Source organism: Benincasa hispida, chromosome 4 (genome assembly GCF_027475165.1).
Source record: "Benincasa hispida cultivar pf3 chromosome 4, pf3_genome.v1.1, whole genome shotgun sequence".
In the NCBI taxonomy this organism is placed as follows: Eukaryota; Viridiplantae; Streptophyta; class Magnoliopsida; order Cucurbitales; family Cucurbitaceae; genus Benincasa; species Benincasa hispida.
Window position 1 is genome coordinate 3,083,182 of NC_143481.1, and position 24,196 is coordinate 3,107,377.

General features: G+C 31.6%; 2 protein-coding genes across 2 annotated transcripts; both read right to left on the reverse strand.

The window, feature by feature from the left end:
* Nucleotides 1–2,253: 2,253 nt before the first annotated feature.
* On the reverse strand, nucleotides 2,254–4,594 carry LOC120076295 (expansin-A11-like). Its single transcript, XM_039030062.2, has 3 exons — nucleotides 4,380–4,594; nucleotides 3,024–3,345; nucleotides 2,254–2,923 (listed from the first exon to the last, which is right to left on the reverse strand). Exons 1-3 carry the CDS (start codon nucleotides 4,522–4,524, stop codon nucleotides 2,611–2,613), a joined length of 780 nt encoding a protein of 259 aa, XP_038885990.1. The 5' UTR covers nucleotides 4,525–4,594; the 3' UTR covers nucleotides 2,254–2,610.
* Nucleotides 4,595–15,301: 10,707 nt separating this feature from the next.
* LOC120076418 (uncharacterized) lies at nucleotides 15,302–18,192 on the reverse strand. Its single transcript, XM_039030239.2, has 4 exons — nucleotides 17,695–18,192; nucleotides 17,064–17,166; nucleotides 16,030–16,191; nucleotides 15,302–15,806 (listed from the first exon to the last, which is right to left on the reverse strand). Exons 1-4 carry the CDS (start codon nucleotides 17,973–17,975, stop codon nucleotides 15,645–15,647), a joined length of 708 nt encoding a protein of 235 aa, XP_038886167.1. The 5' UTR covers nucleotides 17,976–18,192; the 3' UTR covers nucleotides 15,302–15,644.
* Nucleotides 18,193–24,196: the final 6,004 nt, after the last annotated feature.

A 24,196-nucleotide genomic window follows, 5' to 3' on the forward strand; every position in this document is an offset into this window, starting at 1 on the left:
GTGGAGATAGCTGGAGGGTTGTTAGCTAACAGAGATCCACATAATTTTTCAAATATTTTTGCAAAATTTGATATTTACCAAAATTTAAAAATGACACTCTAAGATCCATTTGAAAAATCCAATTAGAAAATTAGTAAATCTATTTGAAAATTTGTAAATTCATATAATTAAAACAGAAATTGAGTGAAAAATTTTAAAAATTTAATATAAGATTCAGTAAAGATAACATAATTTGAAGAAAATTTGAAAAAAGATAAATTTTGGTATAAAATTTGGAAAGATTACGTAATATTTGAAAAAGTTGAGGGTCTTATTTTTTACAATTTCGCATGATCTTGTCTTGTACAAAGTTTACAATAAATAAGGTTAGATTTTGTGACGATTATGAATAGTTACTGTATGATGATCATTAATCATAAAATGATAAGGAAAAAGAAATAAAAGGTGTGTTTGGAATACATTTTTAAGTGTTTAATTTATAAAATAAATCATTTTGGAAGAAATTGGAGTATTTGACAAGCACTCAAAATAGTTTTTAAGTGTATTTTAATTATTTTTATCGAAAGCGTTTAAATAAAAATGAGTTTGTGAAAAACACTTTTTTCTCTAGTCAATCCAAATGGACCCTAAAAGTGAAGAGAACCTACCTAGAAACCTATGTTAGATCCATAATGAATAGTACCAATAGGACCATGATCCTATGATAATTGTGTATATATGATACCATAGTTATACCATTCTAAGAGGTCAATAATTCTCCTAGAAGAACATACAAACTCGAAATAAAACTTTGTATAACTTGAATATAAACATAAAAGTTAATTTTTCAATTGAAAAAGATAGGTCACGCTTGTTGATAATCCCTTTTCCTTTGGAGAGAGTTTGAATACCAAAAGAGGCCATATATCTTAAATCACTAAATGGTTTATAGGCATATGCATGAGTTTGAATACAAGACTTCTTACACTTGAGTTGATGGATGAATATACATTTGATATTATATTATATAACAACATATGTAACATTAAATGAGTTTACACTATAATTGAAACAGACAAATAATGGAATGAGAGCGTTTGTTTGAAATGACTTTTTAAGAATTAAAAAAAATGTGTTTTACATAATATATATATATATATTAATGAAGTACTCAAAAAGTCATTCAAAAATGGGATGATAAAATCTATTTTTAGACATAAAGCTTTTATGGCTTTTGCTTTTGGTGCCCTCACTTAGATACCATAAATTTTTCATTGAGTAGTATTTGGGTGCGTCGATGCATCCATTTTTATGTATTTTAATCCGATCACACATATATAACATATGAATTAAAATTTTAAAAAAAGTAAAAAAAAAAAAAAATTCGTAAATTTTAAGTGGTCAATTTGATGAAATACATAAACATAAATGTATGTTGAGATATAGTTAAAGTTTTTTCCTTTCTCACCCATGCGATTATAACCAACAAATTTTTGTCTTTAGTTAGTTTCCATAAATTTTACATCTTTTTTTACATCATAATTTTTTTTATATCTTCCTTTTTAGTTCCTATTTTTATTTTTATTATTATTATTTGGATGTGTGCTTGCTTGGGCTGACCCAGTCATTTTTAGTAGTTTCAAATTATTTAGGGTATGTTGAGAATAATTTTCAAATAGTTAAAATCACTTTCGTCATTATTTTTAATCTTTCAAAATCAATCTTGATGATATGAAATTTGCATATAAAAATGTAAAATTAAATATCAAATTAAGTTTGAGTGGTCAAAGGCGTGATTTAGGATGATTTTAATTATGATAGAAGTGATTTTAACAATTTCAAAATCACTCCCAAACATGCACTTAAACTTGTTCCTTTTAATGAGCTCGAATCCTATTAATTTTGAGTCTAGTGGAGTCACATGACAAAAAGAGGAGGAGGAGGAAATGGTGACGGTGGAACGACGACTGGCAAAGGAAAGGTGAGAACGGGGAGGGGAAGAGAAAAGTAGTGAGGACCTGAGGATGGAGAGATTTTTTTAAAAAAAATATATATTATTATTATTATTAAATGGCAAGTCATTTCTGTTATACGTTTTATTTAATTAAGGGATCAAAATCAAACACGTACGATTTTGATTGTTCAATTATGAAACTTATATTAATTTAACAAAAAATTCAAACTTCAATAACCAAAAGTGTAATTTTACCCCAACAAAAAAAATCTATAAAACATTTACTTGTGTAGAGATAGGCAAGCATACATATGAAACACTTTAACAAAAAAAAACAAAGGTGTTGAGATATATATATATATTATATAATAACCTTTTAGAAACGAAGATTACAAAATGACTTTAAAGGTAAGAAAAAGAAAAAGTTTATATGAGTAATTAAACATTCCGAAGTTTTGAAGGCAGAAGTAATTTCGTTGAGCTTCTTATTAGTTTGTTGGCACAAATTCAATATTAAACTCCGATGAGTTAAGAAAGTCGTGGATCCTGTCGGTGAGATGGTAACCAGATAGCTGAAATAAAGTGGCGGGCTGCTTCCGTAGATTAAAAAAAAACCACTTGGGCACGCCTCTGCCAGTGCCAATCCGATCACCCCTAAGCCCGTGGCGGGGTCTTTCTTAGCCGAATTGAACCTTGCTAGCAAAGGTCTGCCCAAATCTCCAAGATGAAGGCACAACGTTGTTGAATACTTGGGTTTGGCCATCACTTGTGGTTACCTTGAAGGACAAAGATTGGCCATTCAGATACGAATTTGACTGCCAATTGGCCCCCCAATTCCTTGACATTGGGGTCCAATTGTTGGATTTTGAGCCTTTAATCGACACTGATTTTATGTCTCCTGCACCTCCCACATTGCTTATCAAAACTAGTTCAAAATAATCTCTTCCATTCACTGTGAATCTCACTCCTCCTTTCTTTATGCAAGCAACCCTATCATTCAAAAGTTTAATGTGAAGGCATTTGAAACATATTCTAAAGTGAAAAGACTGAATCGCTCCCAAGTTAAAAACATTTGGAGGATAGAACTTACCTTTGGTAGAGGACGGGGATGATTCCGCCTCTGTAAATACCGATCTTCTGCCAAGCAGGCTGAGCCATATCGAAATGCTTAAGCGGAGGGTTACACCATCCGCCATTGTTGTTTGGTAGAGCGTAGTTTGGTGGGCAGAAATTGGTGGCCGTCACCGTCACCGACGCTCCTTTAATGCACCATCGTGGATCCGTCTTGTAATCGCATATGATCTTGAAACACTGACCGCACGATGCGCCGTCGTTGAACAACGCTGTGCTCAGCGCCGCCGTCCTTGTCCCGTAACCCGTCTGGTACAAATTCCCATATCCACAAGCTCCACCTACACAATTACCGCCATTCACAATTTATTAGAATTCATTTAATATATAAAAACATAAATAAATGTGTTTATCCCCAAGGGTACTTTTGTAATTTCACAATATCAATTTGAATTTTTGGAAAGAATAATATACTTCTCTATCGCCTTAAAAGATGACAAATTGAATTTTAGAGAAGGATGTTTTATTGCTAGTTTCCGATCTTTTTCTTATGTTGAATGGTTGAATTCTAAATCAAATTCAAAAAAAAAAATTTGAAAGCTATTTATTTTAGTTTTTAAATTTTAGTTTGATTTTTTAAACTGAAAAGTAGGCAATAAAGTGAAAGTAATATCCGTAGTTTTAATGTTCAAAAATAAAAACAAAAAATAATAAAATGATTACCAAATGAAGTCTAAATGTAATAGAAAGAGACGTATGAAAATAAATATATCAAATAGCTATATTTTCTCAATCGTCATATAAAATAAGTAGATTATTTGCTAGTGCTTAGTAACTTCATTAGTTTATTGTAATTATTGAAAAAGCAATACTTAGGTGTAACCTATCTCATGTTCCCCTCTTTCTAATCACAAAAATATATATATATATATTTTTAATTTTTTTAAATAAAAGGTCGACACATGTCAACCCAATAGCACTTCCTTGAAAAAAAAAAACTTAATTACTCCAAACATTTTCGAGATGTTTAGGACAAGGATTATCATCAAAATATAATAACCACTTTTTGCTACAGTAAAAATTATTTCAAAACCTTCCATTAGTACCGTCAACCTTATTTCAAAACTTCTATTTGTTACCGTATTTATTATTTACTATAATTTTTTTTATTATTTACTACAATATTTATTATTTTATTCTCAAACTAAAATAGTTTACATCTTTAACCTAAGTTAAAATAATCTACACCTGAAATATACATTATCATAGCTTAATTATAATAACTTAAGACTATAATAACTAACACATTGTTGTTTTGATTTATGGAAAGAAAGGAAGAAGAAGAAGGAGGAGGAGGAAGAATGGTGTTAGTTACCCATTGTTCCTGAAGCATCGCTATCACCGTAGAAGGTAGCGTGGGCAGGATACCATCCGGATGCAGTAAATGCATTGACAGAAGTAAAGAAGAAGTTGAAGAGAAGAGCAACAGAGAAAGCAAATGCCGAGAGAAGTTTCTCCATTAATGCCAATTTGACTAATCACACTGCTACAACAACAATGATGGTTTACGAATTCTCAACCAAATGCCTCTCTTAAATAACAACCCAATATCCCCACTCACATGTGACCTCTGCAACTCCAACTATTATTATTTATATTATCACTTCTTTTCTTTTTTTTAATCATGTGTTTTCCTTCAAAACCACTGTAATTTTAATCTATTATATTAACTTATACTTACTTTCTAAAAACTAATTTTAAACTTTGGGAATAATTAAAAAATCAAATTCAAATTTCCAACACGTTAAGAAAAGTTATTTAATGACTAAATTTGTAATGTAACATGAATAATATTCAGATTATATTTATTTATTTATAAAAATTTAATAAATTGTTGTAAGATTATACGCATAAATTCATATGCAGTGATTGAAACTTGTAATATTTATGAAATGGCTTTCTAAAATAAAATCAAGTTTTTTATGTTTTTTTTTCTTAAGAAAATTAATTCAGATGGTAAAACTATTGAAAATTTTTCAAGATATAATAAAATTTTAAAATTATCAATAAACTTCTATCAGTGTCTATAAATATCACTGATAGACACTGATAAAAGTCTATTCGTGTTTATCAGCACTTATCATTGATAGTTTTAAATTTTTGCTATATTTTGTAAATATTTTGGTTCATTTTTTTATATTTAGAAATGACCATTTTTCTTATATAATTTACTATATCCACACACAGAGGCCGTGTAAGAAAGTTAAAATTCAATTTAAAGTATATTGAAAATTAAAACAATATATAAATATTTATATTGTAATTACAACACTAAAAACAAAATAAAAAATAAGACAACAATATCAACCCAAGATTTGAATTCAAGACAAGTCCAAAACAAATAATTACGTATGTAATTTTAATGTAATGTAACACTTATTTAACCAGTATATTTTCTTTTTTAAAAAAATATTGAGCCAAATAATTATTCTTGAGTTATTTTTTTTAAAGTCTAAAGACCAAAATAAGTTGGAGGACAAAATTTGACGTTTATTTTATTTTAGTTATTATTATAAAAAGATTATTATTATTATTTATTTTTTTTGGGTATTGGGAAATTTTTGTAAGCCTAATTCAATCATTCCCACGTTGTGTTAGCTCTTGACATCCGAACTCACATGGCCTCACCAGCAGAAGAGCCGTGAATAAATCAAACTCCACCTCACATTTATTTTCATTTTCATTTTTTTAATCATTTTTTTGGTTGTTTCTTTATGAAGAATTTATTTAAAAAATGCCAAATATTTTAATTATTTTGTTCCGAATATTGAAATTTGTAAAAAAAATTTCTTCATATATATATACAAAAAAAAATTATTTAATGGACAATCCCACATGAATATTGATAAATGAACATGATAACAGGCCAATCATTCAACCATATATATCATATTCACATGCCAAATTTTGACATATATACCAATTCATATGCCACTAATTATTTTAAATGGTTGGATGTGATATTCATTAGAAAAGTTTATCGATTTTTAATGATTTTATGTCAAATTATTCCAATTCTAGCTAGTAGATGTTTAAGTTTATTCAAAAGGTAATTGTTATATCTAGCTAATTAAAAAATAGTTGTCTTGCTTCAAAATATATAAATATATAGTTGGAGTAGCACTAAAAAGGAACAAATGAAAAGAGTAAATAATTTTAAAGTATTTATCAATCAAGTTGATACAATTAAAATCAATTAAATAAATTAGTGGTTTGATTTGTCATTCATCGATCAATTAGTAAGCTATTTTTTACTAAACTTGATTAAATAATTTCTATAAGACCAAATTGGATTTTATACTAAAATAATTATATAATTCAACTGATATTTCAAAGTTAGAGGTTCAGATTCTTTCCTCCCTCCTCATATTGTTAGAAAAGGGGTTAAATTTGTGTTATTGTAAACATCTCTTCAATTTTCATAATGAATACTGTTAAGGTGAATAATTATTAACCTCAGATGAATGCTAGTTTGGAGAAAATTAAGATTGTTAAATATTTAACATGTCATCATTTGTTTATTTAATTTTAATTAAGGTATTGATCTGTAGAGACTTGATTTGAATATTTTTACTCACTTTAAAATTAAATTTAAGAAAAATACACTTGTCATACGTATATTTTAAATTTAATTTTTATTTGGGGTCTACATTTTAAAATATTATATTTTTACCTTTAACTTCTGAGTGACGGTTAGATTTCATAATATTACATTTTTACCTTTAAGTATTAAGTTTAGTTTTTACTCAATTCTCAGGATTCAATATTTTACATTTTTATGCTCACTTTGGTATTTGACATTAATTTTCAGTTACTTAACTTAAAATAATTACAATGTAAAATTTTTCAATTGATTTTAAAAATGATAGAAAATTAGTGAAAATTGATTTGATATAATTTATTTAATTATTATAAATTAATTTATAGACAAAGGTGATTATTTAGTGAAAATTTAACGTTAAAAAAATTGTAAATCTTGAAGCCGACCAAATTAAAACAAAACTCAAGTGTAAAAATGTAATATTTTGAAACTTAACAACCAAATAGAAATTAAATTCAAAAATCAATGGTGAAAATGTAATATTTTAAAATTTAAGAATCAAATAGAAACTAAACCCAAAATTTAGAGACTAAAAAAATGTTTCCGTAAACTTAAATTACTGAGTAAATGATATATCTTCATTATAATTAAAATGAAACTCTGGTACACATATAATAAGTATATTAATTTACATGGATTGATCATAGAATATAATGTGACAATTAAAATTATCATACTATTGAATATTGATGAGATGAATATGTTTTATATATATATATATATTTGATTATGATACCCACCGACCAGAAGTTTGTCAGAAATTTGTGAGAGTATATGAACAATATAAAATTCAAAGGAAAAAATAAATAAATAATGGGAAGTTAGTGATGAATTAAAAAAGAAATGGTAGAAAATTAAGTTAATTAATGAAGTTTAGCATATGATTATAAGATAATCCAAGATCCAAAGGAGGAACATATGCCAAAGTATACAGATCATTTGATGTCTTGTTTCATTCATAGGCTATGCTTCAATATAATTGTCTTTTAAATTATATTTTGGTCTCAAATAATTCAAAGTTAAAGCCTAAAAGATGTATAAAACTAAACATAAAAATAATCAAAACATTCTATATATTGCAAATAGTAATTTCAATTGTATACTCAAACATACCAAGAATTGCTTTTAATTCCAATGTGATTCTTGATCTTTGTTGTTATAGATTTCTCAAGGGCATACGTTGTTTCCCCGATTATTAGGAATTTGGTTGGAAAAGAAAAAAATACTCTCCCTAGATGCATTTTTTTTACTAGTTGATTCTAACTCACTTTAATTTTGTTTGTTTTGTTCGTATGTATTATCAATATATATATATACACACACATAGACACTTACGTATATTTACACATTCAATGAGTTGACGTGAATATAAGGTTTAAATCCTATTTTGGTCTCCAAAGTTTCAAAAACGACTATTTTAGTTCATGGGCTTTTGAAAAGTGTTTATTTTAGTCTTTACCATTAAGATTTTGTTAACTCTTTGATGAAATTGTGTTGAGCAAAATGAAAGTGAAGTAAAATGAAAACAACCAATGCACCAAAATACTGAATGGCCAAAATCTTGAACACAAAATAACTTTGGAGTTCTCCTATAGAAAATCAACCACCTAATTCAAAATTAAAAACCTTATAATTTTTACGTGGCTAACTTATTTCATAACCTAATCATCTAAAAATACATGTCATCTCATCATTTTGTTTGAGAGCTAACAGAATCTTAATAGTAGAGATCGAAGTAAATACTTTTTAAAAGTTCAGGGTTTGGAATTAAAAGAAACATACACTCAGTGTGCTTGTATAGAAAATTATCGATGAAAATTTTGATAAAAGGTTGAATGCAAATGGATTGACCTAAATAATGAATCTTCATGGAAACTATAAATTTTTAAAATTGACCTAAGCCAAAAGTTGTAAATTAATAGTATTTGAATCTTCTTGCAAAAATCTCTCCCCTTAAATACAGTTACCTTTTCAATATTCCATTAGATAGGAACCATAAACTATATAGAGAAGAAATACAAAATTTCAAATCATATATCATTATTTGTTTCAATTTCAAAATGAATGATCCATCAATTGAACATAATATGATGATAAGTAACAACTAAATTGATCAAAATCTATGAATTAGTACAAAACAATTATAATTGAAGCTATCTAATCCATATTTCTCAGAGCTATTACTGATACAGAGCCAGAGGATTAGTCATATTTTGTAAGATCAAAATCATATAAAAGTCAATATCTGGTTCAAGTGCTACAGCTTTTCCCTCCTATATTTTTTCTACTTTGGCTTTTTTTTCATTCAATCTTATGCTTGCCCTTTCTTATCATGTCACTAATTGCTACTTCCAAAATCGTCTTGTATGAGTCGATATTTTGGCTTTCTCATCGAAAATTTTCAGAGATCATAATTTACTTAATGGTTATTGAAACTTCGAAATCCGAATAGATCGATCGAGTCGGTCTATACTTATAAGTGAATTGACGGTGGGCTTTAAATCAGATAGACTAAAGCACATTAAAAAATTTGTCTCATGTTTGCCCATGGAAAACTTCAAGGAATTTATAGAGAACTCCGAGAAGAGAACTCCTATGATGCTCGTGTGGGTTTCTACTCGTGCGTGGGAGTCCCTACAGCGGGCTTTATTTCTTCTTCTTCTAGAACATTGCACACATGTAAAATGTTGAGATTAAAATTAGAAAGAGCGCGGAGAGTTTATCGGAGAAATTTTGATGAAAGTCTAAAAAATTGGAAATTCAGAATTTCATAGAGAAGAGACTTTCTTTTCTCTAATAAGTGTTTCTGAAAATCTCCATGGATTGGAAGAAGATGACGTGTCGACACGACGACAAATGGCATGAGCAGAGATGCGGTGTTTTCCGACTGACGTGAGAGGACATGCGTTTTGGTGTGGTTTTGAAAAAAAAAACGTCAAGTACTCAAAAGTTTAAAGCGTCAAGTAATGTGGTTTTTGTAGTAGTAAGGACTAGAATAGACGTTTTTAAAATTTTAGGGACTAAAAAATAAGATTCAAAGTTCAGGGACTAAAATAGAATTAAACCTAAATATAAGTTAGGTATTAGACCACCTAAATTTTATTCCTCCAAATTCCTTAGAATTTGACCCCCTTTTTTTCTTCTCTTATATGGCTTAATTGATCCTTATGTTTCTACCAGCTTGATTATCACATCATCTAAGTAAAATGTAATAAGGAAAATGATATAAATAAAATGTTAAATTTAAAAAATTTTAAATAAATAGAATTAAAATGAAAAAGAAAAAAAAATGTTGTATGCATTAGAAACCTAAACGTATATCTAGCCAAATTTACTTTTTCATAGTATTTGTACTATTAACTCCCTCACCCCACACTTTAATTATGATATCTTTTAAAAAAAAAAATCATAATTTATTTGTTCTAATTTTAAAATCTTATTGAGACCACCATCAAATGGCGACTGAACCAATAAACTTAAGATTTAAAAAAAAAAATCAATATACAATATTTTAAGGATACAACTATCAAATAGAACTAATTATGAAAATTCAACGACCGAAATACAATTCAAAGCAAATTATATAAATCATAATAATAATAATAATAATAATAATAAAAGGTTTGTGTGTAATTTAAGTAAGAAATTCAAGATGGGAATAATAAATAAAAGGGGGAAAATGATTGAAACAGTATCATGCACATGGCAAATGAATATCAGATGGGTTTTTGGCACTTTTTAATTATCATTAAAAAAATTATTTATATTAAATAAATAGTAATAATAAAAACTTGAAATTAATGAACTTAATTTACAAATGTTGAAAATGGGATCTCCATATAATAAGGCTTATTTTTTAATTGCATTTTTGGTGAAAAAGTCTATGGTAGTTAACATGGTTTGCTAATTAATTAGATCCATTGCTTGTAATAACAATTTATTAAGAGAAATATTGTGGTTTTAAGTCACTTCGGTGCACATGGCTTCTTCCTTAAAATCATCTAAAATAAAATTAGCCATTAATTTCAGACTTTGACTTAGTTCTCTTTTATTTATACTATAAAAAATAATTATACGGAGTGTGAATTGGAATAACTAGTCGTCTGACTTTATGGATCGTACATGTTGGAAAAATTAAATTTAATTTGATCTAATAAGTACATGATAGGACAATTAGATCTAACTTGATCCAAAAAATAAAAAAATAAAAAAACCTTTCTATTATACTTTAAAAATCATCTCTTAGTTAACTTAAGCATAACTCAATTAGTTTAGACATATTTCTTTACATAATTATGTTTTCTATTAAAGAATAATTAGTGGAATACATTCCAAATTACATTTTTGTATTAAGGATTTTTCTTACTTCTAATTGATGTTAGACTATACTAATATCTTCAACACACCTGAATAGTTGAATAAGATTTTTTCTTTTAAGAGGTTGATAATTTTAATTGCAAATGTGAGGGATTGACCTTTGACCTTTTGAGAGAAAGGTCATGCCAATTACTACTAAACTAAGTTCATTCTGACTTATCGTAAAAGATTTTACTCTATAGCCATATGATAATTTTCATTTCAAGCTTATGTTGTCTTTTTTGCTTTACTTTTAGATTCTACCTTTAAAAGGCTTCGTACAAATAGAGACCTTAATTTTATTTATATATTCAAGTACTTCCTCATTATTAATCAATAAAGGTTATATATTTATATTTCTAACATCTCCATATCAATAAATAAAGTTTCGTTTAGTAATCATTTTACTTTTTATTTTTTTAGTTTTTTAAAATTAAACCTATAAATACTTTTTTCACCTCTAAATTTCTTGCTTTGTCGTTAAATTTTATCAATGCTTTCGAAAAATCAAACCAAATTTTGAAAACTAAAAAAAAAAATAGTTTTTAAAACCTTATTTTCTGTTTTTAAAAGCTTAAGAGTTTAACTATTATACTTAAGAAAAATGCAAATTATTATAAAAATTTAAGAATAAATAAGCTTAATTTTCATTAACCAAAAACTAAAAACGAAATAGTTATCAATCATGACCTAAATTAAGTCATGAGGGTGTTCCTTTCTAAACTATATTTGTTCATTATATTCTGGAGAGAAAAATGAAGAAAAAAAAGTAGTCGTACGTTGAACTAGCATAAAACGTGTCGTCTCGATTAAGAGGTGTAAATTACGAAACTCCATCATACATATTGGTAAACTAAAAAGAAAATGATAGAAGAAGGCAAGGGTGAGAGAGTCATAAAGTAGAAACAGGACAGAAAGGAAAGTGAATCTAAGAGTAAAAAACAAAAACCTAAAACAAGATGAGGATGCTTCCTTGGTCACAAACATTTACATGTGTGCCAATATTGGTTTTGTTTGGATAAGAGCATTGGTAATATCAAGAAAAACCCTGCAATTGGAAATGACAGTGAAGTTCAAAAAGTTGTGGGTGTCAGAACTCACACATGTTTCCTAAAGTATTCACCGCCTTCTGGTTCTAGACGTGTGCCATGTCTTTGTTCTCTTCTTCAATCACATTTTTATATTTAACTTTACTAAGCTTACTAAGCTTTTGAGCCTTCAATGAAAGAAGAAAAAACGAAGATGATTTGTGCAAGTGAATGTCAAAAACATGGTTGAATATTAAAACTACGTATATTCAATTTCACTTAATCTCCCATAAATCTTCGTTCTTACTCTAAGGACTTGTCATTTCTCTTAGTCCAATACCTACAAATAACTTTGTCTTATCTTCACTATAGGTCAAGGTATGTTAAGTGAATAGAAGTGAGATGTTTAAGATCTTCTCTATTCAAGACATACTTCATGCCTTGCCATTTATGCAACACATACACAAAAACATCACTTCACTGGATCCATAAACCTTTACTCAATTGTAAATGATATATTCTTTCGAATGTCCTCTAAAACATAACATCAGTCAAGTTCCTACGAATCAATTAATAAATATATGTTTTATGAAAATATCTTAGAATGAATTGGTAAACTTGTTGATTTGAGTACCATGATACAACATATATCTCTTATCATAACTACTTAATGTTGTGATGAGTTGTAACATATATTACTTATCATAACTACTTAATGTTGTGATGAGTTGTAACATTTTACATGACAACGGTAATTCATTTATACTTATTTAAAATAGAGTGATCAAGAGCTAACACTATGCCTTAGACGGTGTTACCACTCTGCGTGACATAGAAACTTTCATCATGAAACCGATGGTTTTGACCATGTGACTATAACTCATGATTTGCTTCCCTGTGCCTATTAATGTTTTCTAAGGTCCACATTTTTCTCACACCCAAGTGGTAAAGTGGTAGGCTAAACATTAGGCAAGCTTGACCCAATACAAGTTAGGTCAACCAATCAAATCATAGATTAGTTTATAAACCACTTCTTTTAGAAAATTGAATGCCAACCCAAAAAGTTAGTCATTGAATGGTTCTAAGTAGAAATGCAAGAAAATATTTGTTTATACTTCAACGAAAGAGGGAGATAGAGTAGAGCAAAATGAGGAAACCATAATATAAAGAAGATGAATGGGAGACGGTATATGTGAGCATGCATATTCTAGAATATAGGCTTATCATTTTTTTTTCTCTAATTATTTTTTTTTTAGATTAAAAATCACTTTTAATCCCTAAACTTTCATAGAAGTAACGATTTGATCTATGTACTTTAAAATTTGTAACAGTTTAATCCATCTTATAGAAATTAATGATAAGATTTAATGAGATAATGAGATTTCATAAATGAACTGTTATACTAATTAAAAACTCAATATTTTTGCAAAATATATAAAATCAACATCATAAAATATTCAAAATTGACATCTAATTTTCATTAAATTTTTTACGTAAGAAACTAAATTGTTACAATTTTGAAAGTAAATGGATTAAATTGTTACATACTAAAATTTAGAAACCAAATCGTTATAAAATTAAAAATCCAGAAATTAAATTGTTACAAACCAAAATTCATGAACTAAATTGTTACTATCAAAAAAAGTTTTATCATTACGTGATCTTTACTTCTTAATATGTAATCCATATTTTTGCTAAATTACATCAAGGATTGAGGATTAAAGTTTGAGACAAATTAATCCTAAGTCTCGAAATTGAACAATCAAGTTCCCAACACTTTGAAAAGAAATATACTTAGGTACATTAGCTACACTAATCTTTACATTTATCTTTATGCATCTTACCAAAATATTCAACCATAATTTACTATAACAAATTCTTCTTACTCTTTTTTTTCTGAAATATTTTAATTTATTTTTTAGTGTGTGTGATAAAAATGGAATGCACAAAGATAGATGTATCATAAGATGCACCAAGTGTTACTTTTTAAAAAATACTCAATTTTGGTCCTTCTGTTAATGATATATATTAAAAATATTTTATGAAAGCTGACGTGGTAGTTTTTTCAAAATAAAAAAATTATTATTAAAAGTAATTATAATAGAAACAACCCCTGTTTCTCGTTCCTCCTTTCCCATTCTCCTCCAATGCCAACACCAAAAAGACTAATTTTAATTTACCATAAATTTACAAGGTTCCTAATTACATTTCTAAATTTTTGAACATGTTCCTACCTAATTTCACTCTTTTACAACATTAAAACAATAATGATATTGCATATCCATTAGCTAAATTTCAGGTTTTTAACTAAGTTGATATGATGTGGTAAAAGCTAGAAAATCCTAATCACGTCAATGCTTCGTTGGTTTTAATTTTATGTTGGACTAACCATCGACTATACCAATAGGAGGGACTAAACTAAATAGCAACCACAACCTAAACCTTCAGTAAAATTAATTCGATATTTTGAAAATTTAGAAGGCCAAAATTTATAAAAATTGAGCAAAGGGTAAAAAAAATAAAGTCAAAAAGAAGGGCCGACGATTAACTACGCCGACTAGATATACAAATCACGACCAACAAAACTGACCGAAGACAAAGTCAGTCAATCGATTTGGCAATGTCTTGGTTGGTTTTGGTCTTTCATAGACCAACTACCATCTTTTTCATGCTTAAGAAGCCCAATCAGCTCACTATGCTTACACCCAAGCTCCATTTGGATTTTTGGAGACATCTAATGTTATCTTTAGTAAGCTCAACCGAAATTTTGAACATGCAACCTCTAGATGAATATAACTCAAAAACAGCATCCCTTGGCCAACAAACCTGCAGTTTCAAGGCTATATCTCTTCTCATCTCACTCTCAATCACACCAAATGAAAGGACAAAACCGGTTAATCACCCAAATATTCGAACATGCAACCTCTAGATAGGTATTACTCAAAGACTGTGGGTCTTAACCAAATGAGAACTCTCCTTCAAGGCTTTATATCGTCGCACTCTCACTCTCACCTAATCAAAGGATAAAACCAATAAACCAACTGGATGATCAGTTCGGTCAGCCCGGTTTGGAAAGAAAGCTCAAGTCAGCTTGATTTTGATTTCTTGAGATACTGAAGGTCTGCATCATGGGTGGAGATGGGAAAAAACAGAAGAAAGAGCAACTGGGTGAACATGAAAGCCCCATGTGAAATAACTAAGCCGGTGAGCTATATTTCTTCAAACAAATAGAGAAGGTCAATGAAAGCATCCTTAGAATAACGACCTTCCTTGAATAGGATCTATTCTATAGGTTGTACAACTGGATCTTTGAGTTCTAAAGAAAGCATGTCCATCTTTCACATTACTTGACAATTACAGAACAACAAAAGAAGTACAAAACACACACAGCGAATATTTCACTAGCAAGAGTCATTTTTCACATAACCAATCAAGACTAGCTTACCTTTTTCTGGGAGAATGGGTTCTCACATAAAAGCTAAGTCCGTATACCTTCCAAGATTAGAGGATATCCATCTGCAAACCATATAGATATGTATAGCATATAAAGATGTGTCGTCATGGAGACTAAAGAGATTTTTGTCGACCAAATACTTTATAGTGATAGATGCTGAGACCCCGATCTCTTATTTTTCTTGATCAAAGGGTCGATCAAGTTTCTCCATCCGGTGTAATTTATGGGAGACCCTTTATCAGGAGCAAGGAATCCATTTATAAAGAAAAAAGGTGTTCCATAGACTCCTCTTGAGGTGCTAAACTGCAAGATATAAGGGAGTTCAAAATGAATGACACGTGCACCAAAGAAAACAAAGCTGTGGAGCGAAATGAGCAGAACTAATTCTCATTACTTGTAAAAATGCAGATTAGGTTCAGATATCATGCATGGAGATCAATTAACAATCTCACAATATCATTGCATTACTTGTCTTTGTCTGTATATCTTTATAACAACGTAAAGTTGAAGTGTGAGGCCATCATACCTTGAAAGAAACACGTGTCAAAAGATCGGTGTCCCTGTCATTGAAGCCAGTTATTAGAGTGTTTTTGTAGGAGTTCCCTAGTACTTCAACTCCAAACTTCACAATGTTATCCACAACAGAAGCCCTTGACAAATAACGAGTTTCAGCATTGTAAAACTGCTTCTGTTTATTAGAAATGTAATCATTTTTAGTCTTTATGATAGTGAGAGCGAGACAGCATAAAATAAAAAGTTTTTCTGGTCATTTTGCTCATGTGTTCAATGCAACATTTGACATTCAGAAACCTTTGACTACTAATGATGCAATAAAATAAGTCCAATTTCACTGAAAACATGATTGACGAGTTGTTTTTATTTCAATTTTCTGCTTTTGAAAACAGAAATCAACGAAACACCATCAGGTAAGGTTACTGTTTTCAAACCATTTTTTGTGACTTTTCTTTATTTTGTTTTCATGGACCACCTTTGTTACAAAAGAGTGGAAATTATTCTTCCTACAAAAGGATGACCCTGTATTACAAGTCCCAACAGTTTTCAATTCACACAAGCTCTAAAACATTCTACCAAACAAACCTACATGCTACTGAAATTTTCAAAAATGAAACCCAGGAAAAATATATACAGCAGGAAAGTACCATTTTCTTGATAATTTCCAGAAAACATTAGCTCTAAAGAAAGAACTTGGACAGAGATGATTGAAAACCTAGTCTCGTAGAGTTAAGGAAAATCATCAATCAAATGACTAATGACTTTTCAGCTATATTGTTAAGCGATGAATAACAAATTAATGTAGTTGCTAAAGTTGCTCATCTGGTTGTTATTCTCGTATTCAGCAGTTGGTACTCCCAGAATACCACTCCCCCTTTTGGACACATTATTGAATAAAATCTCATCCCCCTGTGTTCAAACTCTGTCTTCTCCTCTCTCGATAAGTCCAATACGAGAAAACACATTCATTTTCATTTATACATCACCAGATCAATGGTTCCCTACATTCAAAAAATATATGTGTAATAAATTGAACAAAACAATAACCTGATGCCCGAAGAATGCTTCCAACAATTTGAATGTATCCGAGGGATTCACCAAATCTACAATATGTAAAGCACGAGATGCTGCATATGCATTGTCATGATAACTGCAATCCAAGAAAATATGAATTATCAGAAAATTCTCGCCCATGAATCCGTGACAATGGAAAACATTAAGTTTTAAATAATATTGAACATAATAACTCATTAAACGCTCTTAGAGACATCCTCTAGGCAATAGATCGATTCACAAATCACAAGACAGGATAAAACCATCCTCATTCGAATACGCAAAATTCGTACTGAATTTTAACATGCATAATCACAATCAGAGTTACCTTAGGGCGAATTTCTTTAATTACTTACAATTGCAACCTGAACAAACTACTCCTACGAACAATTTAGCATAATTATTGTCTCTTCAAAGAAATCCAACACGAACAACCAAATTTTAGTAAAGTGACGAATTGAAGACATTACAATTACTTCCAATTAAGTATCAACCCTTCCGGTTGAGACGATCATCCATTTTCCAATTTTTGAACTCGAATAAAAAGAAAATATCAGCTATAAAACAGAGAAATAAACGAAAATCATACGCAGAAACACATAAGAGAGCGATCGAGCGTACTCACGGTAGAGGGAGGAGGTGAATGACGAGACGAACGCGAGAGCCGTAATGATCGAGAGCTTTTTTGAGAGGCGGCCAAGAGTCTCTACTATCAGGGCAAACCGGATCGAAAAACGCCTCGATGAGGATCGTGTCCAAGTCCAGTGAGTGATTTCCGTATACGAAACCGTCGAATTTTGCTGGTGGGAGACTCTGAGCATGAGCATTGAGAAGAAAGACGGCGAGGAAGGAGAAGGAAAAAGCAAGTGATGGAAGCGGTGAGCGACTGGTTTTTGGCTTCTCCATTTCTGTTTAGACGACGGAGCTTCGTTATCCTCTAAAAAGAGAGAGCAGTTTCTCCTGGTAGCAAAATTTCCAATAATTATGTCCCAAGGTTCAAGCAGTAGACGACTTGACTTGCAAGTCACATTTAGGAAAGCTTCCAATGTTTTGCCTTTTCATGTTAGTCTCATTTGAACTATATATTATCGAAAAAGAAAAGGCTCAAAGTGAAGGCAAACCTAGGTCCACGTATCTTGAAAGCCAACTAGTATAGAATAATCAGGTAAGTCATTACGCTATCGTTTGAAGAAAATAGCCAACACATGTACATCGCGTGAGTCGTTCTAAATGCCCTTATGGTCTCTTTTAATGTCTAATTAATTCGATATTTGTATTAATGAGACTATAATTAATTCAAATATAGTTGATTATTTCAAGCGGATAATTTGTCACACCCCGTCCCAGCTTACTCTCTGAGCTTAGGAAAGGATGTGATTGCAGCAGTTATCAACCCTTTTGTTGACACTTACTACCTAATAACTCTAGTGGAAATAACTCTGATACCAACATGCAATTCATATACAGCGGATGCCTCTTAGGCCAAATTCATTAAGTTTAAACACACTATATTTAGAGAGATTACATTACTAGTTTCACAAGTCCCAGTGCCCAAAATCTTAGTCCCTATATGAACAACTGTAACATGTGTACAATATTTACAGTAACCACCTAACAGACGGGCTACAATATCTTTGTCCTTTAGTGGCCAAGCAGATGCAGAGCTATCTCCTGAGGATTTGACTACTACCTGAGGGAAAGGAAAACATTTGAAAATGAGGTGAGCTTGCTAGCCCAGTGACTTAAGAAAGAAAATTGATTCTCATGGAAAAGTCTCAATAAAGAGATTAAACTGAAATATAAATTTCTCCAGTAACCTTGTACTGCAGTATAAACATTTTCCAAACATAAAGCATATAAAGCTATTTTTGTCAAAAAACATTAAACTTGTTCCTTATTTGAGAATAACCCTATTGTGGTTAAATCCCAACGTCAACTGCTAGTTAAGAGAGAACCCTTTTGCTCAATCTCTAACTTTAACTACCTACGTGCATGTGGACATACTAAGTACCGTCATACCTTCAGTACTTTTGCTCAGATACCTTCTCAAAACTTGTCCTTCAGTATCGAGCTGCTTGGATACCTTCTCAAATGTCCTTCGGTATCGAGGTTCAAGTAAAACTAGTCACAAAATGACTTTCTCTTTAAAGCATGTAAAGCATAATGCATAGAAACATGTCTTTAAAGATACTAATGCATGCTTGGTGTATTTAAACACACATAAATAGTTTTTCAATAAACTTTCATACATGGCATGCGTTTAAAACATAACTCATGGTTTACTTGGAAATTACTTTGTAAAACTAGCTAGCATGAGAATAATCTTTCTTTAAAATATGGTTTCTTTAAAACATTGTAATTATTTAGTCACTCACCTTGGTCATTTAGGAACCTTTCTCTCTAGAAGTTCCTTGATTACCTCGGGCTCCCTTTTGAACCTTAAGATTTAAATTCAATTTAAAGCTCAGATTACTCATAGTTCTAAGCCTTATCTCGAGATACTTCCTTCTACAAATATGTTCTAAAATATCTCAGGAAGCTTACCTTAAAATCTTAGCTCAGAACTCCTCATGGTTTGGCTGGAATCATCAAATCCTCAAGACTGGCCCAAGTTTACCCGACAGCTTGACTCTTTTGTCTTTTCCTCACTCTCCAGTCCGATTCCTTGGAGCTTCTTCTCCGGCAGCTCTACATGAAAATTAGACTCTCGGAGCTTTTAGGTGGCTTTGAAATCACTCCAAACGCACGAGTATGCCGGGAGATATCCTCGTCCCAAGTTGATTCTACTTCCAGACTTCATTGTCTGACAGCATCTCCTCCTGTTGGAACTTCATGACCGACGCATGGTTTTGCTAACAATGCATGCGTTCTTTCATCAACACATAGTTTCCTCACAATCGGCCCTCATATACTCTTTTTAATGTCCTTTGAAGAAAATTTAGGTTATGATCTGAAGAGAAGTCCTTGGCCCTATTTATAGGCGTCCAAAATCTCTCCAAGGCCGGCACCTCCTACTTGGCCGCATGTTCAAGTGTCTTTTCCCCACACTATCAACGCAACCTTCATGCCATCGCAATCTAAGGTGTCTCCCTCTTCCTTAGCCAACACATAACGCTCAAATTGTATGTCTTCTTGTGCATCCACCTCACTTGCTTGAAGCCTAAGATTTCTTCCCAACAAGCCACATGTCCGGATGATCACCATTGGAGCATTCCACACCCTTATGGTCGCAAGCCATCTTGGTCGATCGCTCCCTCGCATGGCCTATGCGTCCATCCAACCTCAAATGCTTGGTCGTGCATGCCCTTTTCTCTCGCATGGTTTTACCTTTGGCCTATGCACTCAACTAGGATTACTCTTCCAAGGCATACTATTAGCCTTGTCCTATGCGCCCACATGCCCTCGGATGTCCTTGCACATAGCATATCACCAATGCATAATAACCTTTGGGTCAAGCTAGTTTCAACTCAATACCTCATGGTATAGCTTACCATTGCCTAGGCCCTTACTAATGCATCCCTTCTGACCAACGCATGTATGTCCTTGTTGCTTGTCAACGTCCTTAATCTCTTGCTCAAGACCAACGCAACTAACCTCATGAGCTTTATGTACTGCCAGCCTTAGCAACGCAAAGACATTTCACCATGCGTCCACTATGGCTTGTCTCATTGCCTAGCTCATCATCTAGTAATGCTGCCACATAGCACCATCGCATAGCATACAGCCTACCACACAGCTCTTGTTCATCGTGTAGCGTTGACGCCCATCGTCTAGCGAAGCACGGCTATCATCTAGCGCATATGCCCATCGCGTAGCGCCATCGCCCAGCATCATTGTCTAGCGTTGAGGTCGATCGTACAGTGCCAACGTCTCATCGTCTAACACTATTGCCCATCGCATAGCGCTACCGCCCATCACATAGCGCTATCATTGAGCGTGACTCTCCGTATCGTCTAGCGCTGCACTTTTCTACACGAACGCATACCACATCGCTTAGCTCCCCGCATTGCTACACGATCGTCCAGCGCCCACTTACACGATCGCCTACCTCATCGTGTAGCGTTGCTCACTTACTATACGATCGTCTACCTCATCGTGTAGCGCCACTCCTTTGCTACACGATCGTCCAGCGCCCATGCTCGTGCAAACTTGAGGTTGCCGCATGCTTTGCTAACCTCTCAAGACATTGGCTGTCGCATGGTTTTCTCTTGTCCACACTTTGGGTTCCTTCAACGCCCAAATAACCTCTCAAATGAGCAAGGTCAACGCATAGAACAACACCTAGCCAATTTTCTAGCTTCCAACACATGGGTTACACTTAGCCAATTTTTCAAGCTTTACCCACGAGTCAAGCTTTCAAATTCAAACTTTTCTTCTAACTTTTCACCCTTTTCTCTACAATTGCATATCAATTTCCATCAACCTACTCACCACACTGGTCTCAGTAGGAAACATACTCAAGTAGAGAAATGAGGGCTCAGGGTTCACATAATCATTGTTAAATCTCGTGATTTTAGCCGTTGTTATGAATTTATGTATCAAATTTAATACTTATTTTGAATTTTCAAATCTTCTACAACAACTAATTTTAAAATCTTCGTTTGAAATTTAAATTATCATATTATATTAATTATCCCAACTGAAATTTATTATTTTTATTATATTTTCTATTAAACTTAATTAAGATTCACAGTTTTAAAATACTTTTGAACATTATATTTATTATCATTTTGTTTCAAACATAAAATATTAGAATACAACACGTAGCCCTAGCTTTCTTCACCCTCTTGACGTTTTCTTCTTATGCCTCTTAAACGATTAAGAGTCTTGTTCAATGGTAAGTGAGATGAAAGTAGATTACTATCAAGACTTCCGATTTATTGAAGCTTCTGTTGTTTCAAACACATCTTTTAAACATCTTGTTGATCTAATCCAATCTAAGATTTTTCCAACTTCTAAATGTATTATTTATCGGTTAATAATGTATCGGGATGACTACAGAAATCCTAATGTGATTAGAATTTTGGAAGACAAAGATGTGAAATCCTAATATGATTAGAATCGTGGAAGACAATTAACGAAAAGTCTACTTTGCAGGATGAAAGACTCGGCTCAATCAGCTACGATCAATAGTTGAGGTCGTAGAGTCTCTTTTTCCAAAGTGATTCCTATTCATGAAGAAAGAAACCAACTGATAGTCTCTAGATGTTAGTTTTAACTACAATGTAATTATGAATATTTCTTAATAAGTCAATTGCAATCTCATTTGTATAGCTAGGGGTAATTTAGACTTTTATGAATTCGTTTATTTTTTATTTTTAATTTGTTTTACCATTTTTATGAATGAAATGGTGATTTGCTAATTTTATAAATGAAAAGTTAAAATCTGTTGATCTCCTTGTTAGCCCTTCCCCATTCAAGCACCTTATAAGAACTCTCCTCAAGCTTTTACGAGATTAGAATTACAACATTTCAATTCTTTATGTGTTTCAAATCACAAAATTAATTATTTTTTACATGATTAATATTGAAATACTACTGTAATTTTTTCTTCTTTAAATCTCAACAAAGCTGCAAGTATAAAAATCAAAATCTACCTCTGCTCTTTCGTTATTTTGGAGCTCGAAAATAAAAACCCATTGCAAAGTTCGAATACAGAAGATTTTTAAGTTCTACCAAGTCTCTCCTATAAATATCCATTACATACCAAACCGAAAACGAGGTATACCAATTTCCAAAATAGAGATATTTACAATTATACTATAACATCCCGAGTTATTTTGTAATTAAGCTTTAATTTATTTATTTTGTAATTAAGCTTTAATTTATGTTAGACTGCTTGATAAATCAGAATCTGAGATTTATATATTTGGCTAAGTTAAAATACAATTTAATTATTTGAAAATAACTGGATTTTAATTTGGCTTGCATTTGGAGATTTGATTATCTATGGAGATAATTAAATTTGTTTGTTGGAAGTTTTAAAAGAAAAATATATATATTTTTGGAAGAAGAATGGAGAATTTGGAATTTAAAAGGGAAAAGGAAGGGAGTTTTAAGTTTTATTTATATATTTACATGTGGGAAATGGGGAAAAAAAGAAAGAAGAAGAAATTAGAATTTTCTCTCTCTCCTCAGCCACGCACAAACCCGACCCACCCTCCTCCTTTTTGTTTTCCTTCAAGAATCGCGAAGAGCTGCAGCCCTAGCCATTGCCTCGTCTTGCCACCGCCGTCGAAGCCAACATCGCCGTCAATTTAGCCGCCAGCTACCGCTTCCTTGCGCCAAACGTCATTCGTCAATCAGTGTCGAAGTCGTCGGGCTTTTTTCTTTTTCCTTCATTGCCGACTCCAGACACCGGGGATCTGGTCATGCCCTCCCCAACCGCTCTAGCCTCCGATCAAAGCAGTCGCTCATTTTAGTCGACGTTGTCCTAAGTTTCGTCGTCATTTCAGTCAGCCACCGTTGAGTTCATCGACCGCCACTGCCTATTCTTGTCAAAATTTTGAGTTTGGGTAAGAGTTGGTTTATTTTGGGCAAGAACTGGGTTTTTTCAAGATTTTTGGGGTATCACTTTATTTTGGAAGTAATTTGGGTTAATATCACTGTGTGGACTTTCAGGATTAGGATTTTGGAAGATTTTGGGGCGTTGCTATCGAGAAAGAGACTATTCTTTTCGACGGAATTTTTTTTTGAGTTGGGTAAGTTTTTTGTAAGTTCTAGTTAGTTATCCTTTGAACTTAGACCCCAAGGATTTATTTAATCTTGGACTCACATTCTAGGCCATAGTTTCTAAACTAAACTTGTGGTTAATGTCATAGAATTGACTCGAGTTTTATCCAAGGGTTTTTAAGGAATTATTTGCGTGGACTTTTGTGACCAAGTTGAGGTAAGTGGTACCATTACTGGTGCCTTCGTGCCAGATGGCCTAGATTCAATTTACAAGTTAATTAATGAACTTTAGAAGCGTGATTTTGTCCTTGTGATATCCTTGTTGCATGACAGTTATAAGTATTATGAGCATGTTTGAATTTCTAAACAGTACTGAAATAATGTATGTGATGCATGATTAGACCAATAGGGCAGTTTACTGTCTCGTCTTGATGCATGTTATATTTCAGAAGACC